Consider the following 12,428-nt stretch of genomic DNA (forward strand, 5'->3'; position numbering starts at 1 on the left):
TTGGCAGCCAATCCTCCTGATAGTATGGTAGTAACATCTAAATGTGCAAATGTCGTAGCAGGGTCGGTCAAATCATCTGCGGGTACATAAATTGCTTGAATAGAGGTTGTGGACCCGTCTTTAGTATATTCCCCAGAACCAGAAGTTAAAATTTTGGTAGATAGGGATCCCGTAAAAACTTTTTTCGAGGAATGGGCCAGATCGGGTCATTTCTCAAGAACAATAGCTAAAAGGCCTGATACTACCACTTGGATCTGGAACTTACATGCTGATGCTCATGATTTTGATAGCCATACCAGTGATTTGGAGGAGATCTCTTGAAAAGTATTTAGTGCACATTTCGGTCAACTCTCCATCATCTTTCTTTGGCTGAGCGACATGTATTTCCACGATGCTCATTTTTCTAATTATGAAGTGTGGCTAAGTGATCCAACTCACATTGGGCCTAGTGCCCAGGTGGTTTGGCCAATAGTAAGCCAAGAAATATTAAATGGTGACATAGGCGGAGGTTTCTGAGGAATACAAATAACCTCTGGTTTTTTTCAGCTTTGGCGAGCATCTGGAATAACTAGTGAATTACAACTCTATTGTACAACAATTGGGGCATTGGTCTTTGCAGCGTTAATGTTTTTTGCTGGTTGATTTCATTATCATAAAGCGGCGCCAAAATTGGCTTGGTTTCAAAATGTAGAATCTATGCTGAAGCACCATTTGGCAGGGCTACTAAGACTTGGGTCTCTCTCTTGGGCGGGGCATCAAGTACATGTCTCTTTATCGATTAACCAATTTCTAAATGCCGGAGTAGATCCTAAAGAGATACCTATAACGACCCTAAAAATGAACTAGTGAAACTAGAGCCTCACATGTGAGTTTGGAGTTGAGAACTTGATGAAATGATGAGAAATGACTGTGACGTCCGTAAACTAGTCATTTGAACTAGTGAGTTGTAAGGGTCAACTTTAAATGATCATATCTTTTAGCTCAAAATGAATTAGGTGGACCTTTACCTATCCAATTAAAGGTCTTTGAGTCCTCTTTCCAACGCCACCGAGTTTGCCCAATTCCGACCTTGGAGTAAAAATTTATGCCCGAAATATTGAAGCACTATCAGGCTGAAAAAAAGGGCGAACTAAGACGGGAAGGGGTAGAATTTTTTAAGTTAAGACTTTATGGGTCCTTAGTCCTTTTCCAAAATTGACCCTATGTTATTTTATTCTTTTCCTAGCAACTATAAGACCTTTTTATGACTTAATTCCTTTCATTTAAGCCACTCCTCTTAGGATTAAAAAGAAACCCATCTCCTTTCATATATTTCTCTCTAACTCAAGGAAGAAGAGGAGTTGGAGCTAGGATTGAAGATTTCGAGTGCTTCTTCTTCAATTTTCGTGGATTTTCAACTTAGAGGTATGGAGATCCTTATCCTTGATTATTCTTTCTTTCAAGGAACCCAATCAAAAGGTTTTTAAGGTTTTTCAAATACACACAAAAACCTATTTCGATTCTAGCATGGGTTCTTGCATAAAAAGGTTTTAAATGATGATTTATATGGTTATTAATGATTATTAATGGTTTTTAGAAAGAAATTCCCATGAACCCATGTCTTCTCAAATTCTCTAAATTTGGCCTAGAGTGGGTGTTTTGATTTTGTGTAATTGATGGACGATTATTGTGTAGATTGTTGTGGACTGTTCATAGATGTATTTATCTATGTGGAATTGTTAAGAATTGTTAGTGAATTGAAGGATGTGGGATGTTAGCCTTGAATGGACAAAATTGTGAATTGGTCTTCATGTTGATTATTGGCTTATGCTTAGCTTAGCTTGTATAGTTGAATGTTGTTATTATCATTGTTATTGTATTGTTGATTGTTGGAATATGAGGATGATGAAGATAGCCATGGAAAGAGGGTAAGTTGATCAAACTTGATAAATATTGTATAATTGGCATGGAATTGAGTATTGTGGCTTATGGCCTTTGAAAAGGGTGGTAAGATGGCTTGATCTCTTAGTATTAATATAATTGTTATTGGTTGGTTTGATCCACCTTTGGTGGAGGTGGTTATTTGTTGTATTATTGTGAATTGAGGTCATGAAGGGCATTATGTGAATGTTATTATATTGTTGTATTATTATACACATATGAGGCTATATGTAAAGTCCTATATGAAGCTATATGTAAAGTTTTATGTGAAGCTATATGTGAAGGTATGATGTGAATGAGTTTTATGTGAAGCTATATGTGAAGGTATGATGTGAATAAGTTTTATATGAAGTTATATGTGAAGGTATGATGTGAATGAATTTTATGTTATCTTGTGATGATCCTATGTAAAGTGGATAGCATTGTGAGTTAAAGTATGATTTCTCATGATGTATATATGAAATGATGTTGGATTATGAAATATCCTTAAATGAAAATGTTGTGACTTGGTTGGTAGACTAAAATGTCCCTCCTTGTTACTTAAAGTCTTGAATGCATGAATGTGTGAAGTGGGCTAGAACTAAGAAATGGTGCCCTTTCTATAAATGCTAAAAGAGGAATTCTAGGCCAAGACTTGAATCGGCAAAACTAAGAAATGGTGCCCTTTCATAAATCTAGCTTTCCTAAGTAAATGTAAAACCATGAAATCGGTAGACCTAATGGTGATAGCCCTTCTCATGTGTGAAATGATGAACCTTGGACCGGTAGGCCTAAGGCACCCTTAATGGAAAGTCGGTAGGCCTAAGGCACCCTTCCAGGGGGATTTAATGAGCTATCCTTAATGAACCTTGATCGGTAGATCCTTGTGGTGCCCTTCTTGGTAGATGTGTTATGGGTCGGTAGACCTAATGATGGTTCCCTCTCTAGCACATATATGTGAATGAAATTACTTTATGGGAACTAAGGCTAAGCACCGAGTGGATATGGTTAAGATGGTAGCTCTCCCGAGTATGAGGCAAGAGTACAATGAACATCTTTGGATATCCCCTAAACCATGTTCCTACATGGGATGTGTCCTAGTTCTACCCTTGGCAAGTAGAACACCTTTCACGGTGTAGGGTTTTATGACACCGGATTCCATGTCTAGCTCGCATGGTCTATGTCGGTTAATGCCTATTCCCATAATGTGGGATGTGCACTCTAGTTATTGGATAGGTTCTACAACGTGTAGGTAGTAGTATGAGATGCTATCTACACATGGCACGAGTAGGCTTTGAAGATACTAAAGTGAGTTCCCTAAGTCTAACGACTATTATGTGAAAGTCCCCTTATGTGCTTGAATGTCTCCAAAATGGTTTCTTAAAGAATGTTGGTCTATTGATGTTATGTTGTAAAGGAAATGCCTTATCTAAGGTAATCTTGGGGAACACTTAAGTGTGCTTGAAGAGGTTGTATGGGCGGTCAGTTCTTGTCTCACTCAAGTGTGTCTTAAGGTTATATTAGGTAGAGGTCCTATGGTAATGAAATGACATGTGTTCTTTTAAAGTTAAACATGGGTTGTACATGGACATATGTTGATTATATGTATGATTGTATATGGACATATATTGATTATATGTATGGTGGGCTATGGTCTTATATGTTAATGTTGACTTGTATTATGTCTCTTATACTTGTAAAGGAAATGTTTTATCAAATTGATATGAAAGCATTTATTCCTTGTAAATGTCCATTTTGGCATGTTTTTGCATGGTCTCCATACTTAGTACTTAATTGTGCTAACCCCTTTCTTTCCCTTTTTGGACTAAAGTGTAGGGATTTGGAGATGATGACATGTCATGGCTATTTGATAGGTTTCTAAGTGTTGAAGATGAAGACTTGGTGAGTCCTCATATATTCGAGGACAATACCCTATATGTTCTTTTATGTCTTTTTAGTATTGTTTAAGTTGTGTATGGGATTGGTCCCGAATTTTGTACTCTAAAGTATTAGATAGTTTTGAGACATCATGTATAAAGTCTAGAAAGTCTTCCGCTTGCTATATATATATATATATGTATATATATTTATGAAATGTTTTCTTGGTAAAGAAAGTTTTAAATTCCTTATGGCTTTTTTTGTGTCTATGCGATGAATGAATGCTAAGAGGCTTGTATTAGACCTCTTCGAGGTCAAGTACGCCGGTTACGACTAGGGGGTGCTCTCGGGTCGTGACAATACCACTTCCTCATGAATTTATCTTGAATCGAGATCTTTTGGATCAACTTTATCCCAGTTTTGCCGAGGGAGCAACCCTGTTTTTCACCTTGAATTGGTCAAAATATGCGGACTTTCTTACTTTTCGTGGAGGATTAGATTCAGTAACTGGGGGTCTGTGGCTGACTGATATTGCCCATCACCATTTAGCTATTGCAATTCTTTTCCTGATAGCGGGTCACATGTATAGGACCAACTGGGGTATTGGTCATGGGCTAAAAATATTTTAGAAGTCTATAAAGGTCCATTTACAGGTCAGGATGAGATCCTAACAATGTCATGGCATGCTCAATTATCTCTTAACTTAGCTATGTTAGGCTCTTTAACCATTGTTGTAGCTCATCATATGTATTCCATGCCCCCTTATCCGTATCTAGCTACTAACTATGGTACACAACTGTCATTGTTCACAGATCACACGTGGATTGGTGGATTTCTCATAGTTGGTGTTGCCACACATGCAACCATTTTTATGGTAAGAGATTATAATCCAACTACTTGGTACAACGATCTATTAGATCGTTTCCTTAGGCATCGTGATACAATCATATCCCATCTCAACTGGGCATATATATTTCTAGGTTTTCATAGTTTTGGTTTGTATATTCATAATGATACCATGAGCGCTTTAGGGCGTCCTTAAGATATGTTTTCAGATACCGCTATACAATTACAACCCGTTTTTGCTCAATGGATACAAAACACCTATGCTTTAGCACCTGGTGCAACGACTCCTGGTACAACAGCAAGCACCAATTTAACTTGGGGGGGTGGTGATTTAGCGGCAGTGGGTGGCAAGGTGGCTTTGTTGCCTATTCCATTAGGAACCGCTGATTTCTTGGTACATCACATTCATGCATTTACGATTCATGTGACGGTATTGATACTCTTGAAAGGTGTGCTATTTGCTCGCAGTTCTCATTTAATATCAGTTAAAGAAAATCTTGGTTTTCGTTTTCCTTGTGATGGACCTGGAAGAGGGGGTACATGTCAAGTATCAGCCTGGGATCATGTCTTCTTAGGACTATTTTGGATGTACAATTTTTCGGTAGTAATATTCCATTTCAGTTGGAAAATACAATCAGATGTTTGGGGAAGTGTAAGTGATCAAGGGGTAGTAACTCACATCAAGGGAGGAAACTTTGCGCAAAGTTCTATTACTATTAATGGGTGGCTCCGCGTTTTCTTATAGGCACATGCATCCGAGGTAATTCAGTCTTATGGTTCTTCATTATCTGCATATGACCTTTTTTTCCTAGGTGCTTATTTTGTCTGGGCTTGTAGTTTAATGTTTCTATTCAGCGGACGTGGTTATTGGCAAGAACTTATTGAATCCATCGTTTGGGCTCATAATAAATTAAAAGTTAGTCCTGCTACTCAATCGAGAGCCTTGAGCATTAAACAAGGACGTATTGTAGGAGTAACCCATTACCTTCTGGGTGGAATTGCCACAACATAGGCATTCTTCTTAGCAAGAATTATTGCAGTAGGATAATGGCTAGGAGAATTTGAAAAGCATTATGGCATTACGATTTCCAAGGTTTAGCCAAGGCTTAGCTCAAGACCCCACTACTCGTCGTATTTGGTTTGGTATTGCTACCGCACATGACTTCGAGAGTCATGATGATATTACTGAGGAACGTCTTTATCAGAATACTTTTGCTTCTCACTTCGGTCAATTAGCAATAATTTTTCTGTGGACTTCCGGAAATCTGTTTCATGTAGCTTGGCAAGGAAATTTTGATTCGTGGGTACATGACCCTTTACATGTAAGACCTATTGCTCATGCAATTTGGGATCCTCATTTTGGTCAACCGGCCATGAAAGCTTTTACTCGAGGGGTGCTCTTGGCCTAGTGATTATTGCTTATTCTGGTGTTTATCAGTGGTGGTATACAATCAGTTTACGCACTAATGAAGATCTTTATACTGACGCTCTTTTTTTATTATTTATTTCTGTCATATCCTTAATAGCAGGTTGGTTACACCTATAACCAAAATGGAAACTGAGCGTGTCCTAGTTCAAAAATGTTGAATCTCGTCTGAATCACCATTTGTCAGAACTCTTTGGCGTAAGTTCCTTGGCTTGGATAAGGCATTTCGTCCATGTTGTTATTTCTGCATCCAGAGGGGAGTACGTTCGGTGGAATAATTTCTTAGATGTATTACTGCATCACCAAGGGTTAGGCCCACTTTTTACAGGTCAATGGAATCTTTATGCTCAAAACCCCGATTCAAGTAGTCATATATATATATATATATATATGGGGTTGTTTTACAGAATGTAAACTTGTGGATCAACTTTTGTATTTGAAAAATCTCAAATCATGATTTTTACATAATTTGAAATTTCAGAAATCAACATGATATTGCAGGTCCAAATCCTAATTTCGTACCACGATTTCATATAAATATAAAAAGAAATCAATAAAATTGATATAATTTATTCACGAGCACACATTGTTGGGAATAAACCAGCAACGGAAATAATATTTGCGGTAATAAAAACAATAAAAGCAGAACACAACAATACGGTTAATCAACAAGAATAAAAAGAGCAATAATGACACCAAGATTTTACGTGGAAACCTTCTTGAATAAGGGAAAAATTACGGCCCGAGAGGAACAACTGATATCACTATAGTAAAAATTTTACACTTGTAGGTCTGAGTTAAAAACTCTAAAGACCACTACACATTTAAAATAAATAACCCTTTTTTGATTTTCCCACCTCACTACAATATCGCTCACACTCTCTATTTTCCCTCAAAGACTATTTTCCTCTGTGATGCCTCACTCTTCTTTTCTCTCCTTTGTTTTTGGTGCATTTGAGAATGAATAATGACCCTCCCTTTTATAGATAACAAATGGAGTAGCCTCACAATTTTTTCTTCTTTATAGCTTACCAACATTTGACTTTTGAGGAAAGCTGGAAAAAAAATAACACATTTATATCCAATATCTTCCAAATCTGTCAACCCTTTGACGTTGTAAGATTTATCAAAGTTTGGCACATGGAAATGGACCCCATAATCTCCCCCTCCAGATCCATTCACCTGAAGGAGGTAGCTCTAAGTTTCTAGCTTGAGTGCATGCCGACAAGTTCTTTGTATAGTTCGAACTTGTCTCTTGATACCACATTGGTCAGCATATCCGAAGGGTTTTCACTAGTAGGGATTTTCATGACTTGCATAGATCCGTCCTCTATCTTTTCACGAATCCAATGATATCTCACGTCAAAATGTTTCATCCTTGCATGATACATGGTGTTCTTGCTCAAGTCTATGGCACTTTGACTGTTACAATAGATGACATACTCATTCTGATGCAATCCAAGTTCTTAAAGAAATCGTTTCAGCCATACCATCTCTTTGCCAGCTTCAGTAGCTGCAATATACTCTGACTCAGTTGTAGAGAGTATGACACACTTCTGTAACTTTGACTGCCATGATATAGCTCCCCCTGAAAATGTAAACAAATATCCAGTAGTGAATTTTCTGTTATCGAGGTCACCTGTCATATCAGCATTTGTATAGCCCTTCAAGATTGAATCAGATCCTTCAAAACACAAGCAGTCTCTTGTGGTACCTCTCAGGTACCTGATTATCCACTTAACTTCCTCCCAGTGTTCTTTTCCAGGATTTTCAAGAAATCTACTAACAACACCAACTGCATGAGCAATATCAGGTCTTGTACACACCATTGCATACATCAAACTCCCCACTGCTGAAGAATAAGGAACATTGGTCATTCCCTCTTTCTCCTCTTTTGTTGTAGGACACATCTGTTTGCTCAACTTCAGATGACTCGCAAGAGGCGTTCTAACATGTTTAGCACTCTTCATGTTGAAGCATTTTAGTACACGTTCAATGCACTTCTCTTGAGGTAGCCACAACTTTCTTTTTGTTAGTTCTCGAATAATTTTCATCCCTAGAATTTGTTGTGTTAGGCCCAAGTCCTTCATGTCAAATGACTTGGACAAATCTCTCTTCAACCTTGCAATCAACTCTTTGTTTTGTCCTACAATTAACATGTCATCCACATACAGCAACCAAATAATAAAATTGTTGTCAGAAAATCTTTTGAAGTATACACATGGATCAAAATATGTCTTTGTGTACTTTTGACTTTTCATGAAAGAGTCAAACTTTTTGTACCATTGCCTTGGTGCCTGTTTCAACCCATAAAAACTCTTATTCAATTTGCACACCATGTGTTTCTTTCCAGATACTTCAAATCCCTTAGGTTGCTCCATATAAATCTCCTCTTCCAAATCTCCGTGAAGAAATGCAGTTTTCACATCCAATTGCTCCACTTCAAGATCTAGGTTGGCTGCTAGGCTCAAAATAGTTTGAATAGAAGTCATTTTGACAACAGGTGAAAATATTTCATCAAAATCAATACCTTTCTTTTGTTCGAAGCATTTTACAACCAATCGAGCTTTATACCTGACCAACTTGCCATTTCCATCTTTCTTGAGTTTAAAGACCCACTTGCATTTAAGCAGTCTTTTGCCTTTTGGAAGTTCAACTAGCTGGTATGTGTCATTTTTCTGTAGAGATTCCATCTCTTCTTGCATGGCTTTCATCCATTGGCTCTTCTCTAGATGAGTCAACATCTCTTTAAGACTTTCTGGCTCCCCTTCATCATTGATAAGGACATACTCTGAGGAAGGGTACTTGCATGACTCTACCCTTTGTCTTTCTGATCTCCTCAAAGGTTGAGATTGTTCTTCTTCTTACGGGTACTCCACTTGCTCGGTATTATCACCAAGTTGATCTCCCTGCTCAACAATCTCATTAGGTTGCTCTTCATGTTCAGCAACTTCATCGATTGTACTTTCTGCACTTATGGGATGGTTAGAAGTAAAAGGAATGGTAACAAGATTAGGGATTGTACCATTTTTTTTCTTGGCCTTCTCAGATAGATCATCAACAGTTCCAACTTCACTTTCTCGAAAAATTACATCTCTACTTCTGATGACCTTCTTCTTTACAGGATCCCATAGTTTGTACCTGAACTCTTCATCTCCATATCCGATGAATATGCAGGGAACTGATTTATCATCTAGCTTGGTTCTCTGCTTCTTCGGTACATGTGCAAAAGCTTTGCAACCGAACACATTTAGGTGCGAGTAAGACATCTTCTTATTGGTCAAAATTCTCTCCGGAATGTCAAACTCCAATGGAACTGATAGACTACGATTGATAAGATAACATGTTGTCCGAACTGCTTCACCCCGGAACGACTTAAGTAATTTAGCCATTCTGAGCATGCTTCTTACCTTCTCAACAATGGTACGATTTATTCTCTCAGCTACACCATTGTGTTGTGGGGTTCCAGGAACTGTCTTTTCATGTTTGATTCCATGGTTTGAACAGTACTCTTCAAATTCTCTTGAAGTGTACTCACCTCCATTGTCAGTTTGGAGACGTTTTAGCTTCCGACCCGTCTCTCTTTCTACCAAAGCATGAAACTTTTGAAATACTTGAAACACCTGATCTTGATTTTCAAGATATAAACCCACAATTTTCGTGAAGCATCATCAATAAAGGTAACAAAGTATTTATTACCTCCCATCGATTCTATCTCAATTGGACCACAAACATCAGAATTTATCAAATCAAGTATATTCAACTTTCTTTCGAATAATGTCTAAAATAAGACTCTATGTTGCTTACCAAATAAACAATAGTTACAAGGTTTTATCGGTGTACCTTTGACAAAATAAATGAGTGATTTTTTGGAAAGAATTTGCAATCTTTTCTCGCTCATATGACCCATTTTTCTATGCCACAAATCTACAGAAATCTCTTCGTGAGCTACATTCAATTCACGTTGGCATATTTTTGCATTTGTCCTATACAATGTGCCATGAGCAACTCCTTTTGCAATCACCAATGCCCCTTTGGTGAGTCTCCATTTTTTATTTGCAAAGTAGTTCTCATATCCATCTCGATCCAAAGCAACTCCTGAGATCAAGTTCATCCGCAAATCAGGTACGTGGCGCACATCTTTCAAAACTAATGTGCATTCGACATTTGTCTTTATACAAATGTCTCTGATCCCCGCAATCTTTGAGTAACTTGTGTTACCCATTTTCACATTGCCAAAATCACCTGCTACATATCTGTAAAAAAGATCTCTTACCGGTGTGGCATGATAAGATGTTGTTGTGTCGACTACCCATTCCGACTCTACACCTGCCAGGTGCATGCATTCCTCTTCCTCGTTTATGAGGAGAACAATATTGTCATTATTTTGCACCATGATAGTTGTGTTGTCATCATTCTTCTGGCCGCTGCTTTCTCCTTTACCCCTTTTTAGATTTGGACAATCTCTTTTAAAGTGACCTAGTTGATCGTAATTGTAGCAATTTTTGGCCTTTGATTTTGATTGGACCTTGGACTTTCCATGAGCTCTGGATCTACCATAGTTACTTGAGCTCCTTTGGTAACTTCTACCTCTACTTTCAGTGATGAGAGCCTGCCCGTGATTCTCAGGCTTTTTTCTCATCTTCTCATTAAGCAGAAGGCTGATGTGACATCCTTCAACTCAATAGAGTCCTTACCATGTAAAATGGTTGTTGCCAAATTATCGTAAGAAGATGTCAACGAGTTTAGGAGCACCATGGCTTTATCTTTCTCCTCGATTTTTACTCCGAGGTTTGCTAGCTGCGTGATTAGTCCATTAAGCACATTTAAATGGGACAAAAATGTGTACATTCACCCATATGTAGGGTGTATAACTGCTTCTTTAGGTACAATTTATTTGTCAGCGTTGTGGACATGTATAGATTTTCTAACTTTGTCCAAATGCCACATGCACTCTCTTCATCGATAATGTTATTAACCACATCATCTGTTAAGTGCAATCTGATTGCACTAGCTGTCTTTTCATCCATTTCTTCCCAATCCCCAAGTTTAATGGATTCAGGCTTTGTGGATTTGCCGCCTAGTGCCTTGTGCAAACCTTGTTGGATGAGCAAGTCTCTCATCCTTCTCTGCCACGTTGAGAAATTGCTATCATCGTTGAATTTTGCTACCTCGTACTTTACTCCAAACATATTTTTTTTCTCACTGAGTATTGTACGATAAGCTGCAAAAAATATTTCTGTAAATGAGCAGAACCTGTGCTCTGATACCAATTGTTGGGAATAAACCCGCAACAGAAATAATATTTGCGGTAATAAAAGCAATAAAAGCGGAACACAACAATACAGTTAATCAACAAGAATAAAAAGAGCAATAATGACACCAAAATTTTATGTGAAAACCCTCTTGAATAAGGGAAAAATCACGGCCCGAGAGGAACAACTGATATCACTATAGTAAGAATTTTACACTTGTAGGTCTGAGTAAAAAACGACCACTACACATTCAAAAGAAATAACCTTCTTTTGATTTTCCCACCTCACTACAATATCGCTCACACTCTCCATTTTTCCTCACAGGCTATTTTCCTCTGTGATGCCTCACTCTCTTTTTCTCTCCTTTGTTTTTGGTGCATTTGAGAATGAAGAATGACCCTCCCTTTTATAGATAACAAATGAAGTAGCCTCACAATTTTTTCTTCTTCACAGCTTACCAACATTTGACTCTTGAGGAAAGCTGGAAAAAAAATCAGCACATGTATATCCAATATCTTCTAAATCTGTCAACCCTTTGACATTGTGAGATTTATCAAAGTTTGGCGCATGGGGATGACCCCACACACATAAACCAAAAGGTCTTACGAGTGCTTAATGCTTTGGTTGTGAAGTCGAAGTTCGAGTCCATTGAAGCCTTACAATGACTGTTTGAATCGTTTTTTACTCTTCTTTTATACATTTTGACATATGATTTTTTTGCATATCTTTTCTTTATTTTTTTCCACTTTCCTATTATATTTTATTTACTAACTAGACTATAAAAATGTTAACAAAGCTTCTAAAAAAAGTCCTTCTAACCTAGCAATTTTATATTAAAAAAAAATGAGCATCCATCACCTTCAAAATATGAATCCTCCATTGAGTACCCTTCAAATTCAACCGGTAGATTGTGAGTTTGAGTCACCAAGAAAGCAAAAAAGTGAAACCTCTTGCAGGAGAGGTATAAAAAATAAATAAAAAAGTATAAAATAATACTAAATAGAGTAAATTAATAATGCTTGTGATAGTTACAAATATCACAAAAGAAACCTATACAAAAAAAACTTCAAATAGCTAACATAAATAATCCTGATTAAACTAGAATTTACATTGAATTCGAACCA

The 12,428-nt window shown here is 37.4% G+C and overlaps 2 protein-coding genes and 1 pseudogene across 2 annotated transcripts in view; 2 read left to right on the top strand and 1 right to left on the bottom strand.

The window, feature by feature from the left end:
* The window catches only part of LOC125831174 (ethanolamine-phosphate cytidylyltransferase-like), a 912,135-nt gene that overhangs the window by 86,857 nt on the left and 812,850 nt on the right, over window positions 1-12,428 (bottom strand). The gene's annotated exons all lie outside the window — the stretch shown is intronic.
* Window positions 25-5,635, top strand: LOC125831520 (photosystem I P700 chlorophyll a apoprotein A1-like; annotated as a pseudogene).
* LOC125831521 (photosystem I P700 chlorophyll a apoprotein A2-like) lies at window positions 5,697-6,032 on the top strand. The gene has a single exon (XM_049510694.1). It carries the CDS (start codon window positions 5,697-5,699, stop codon window positions 6,030-6,032), a length of 336 nt encoding a protein of 111 aa, XP_049366651.1.

Source organism: Solanum verrucosum, unplaced genomic scaffold, assembly GCF_900185275.1.
Source record: "Solanum verrucosum unplaced genomic scaffold, falcon-dt-bn FXZP01000049.1, whole genome shotgun sequence".
Taxonomy (NCBI): domain Eukaryota; kingdom Viridiplantae; phylum Streptophyta; class Magnoliopsida; order Solanales; family Solanaceae; genus Solanum; species Solanum verrucosum.

Coding starts and splice junctions, on each gene's coding strand:
- LOC125831521 (XM_049510694.1), top strand. CDS start 5,697: ATGGCATTACGATTTCCAAGGTTTAGCCAAGGCTTAGCTCAAGACCCC.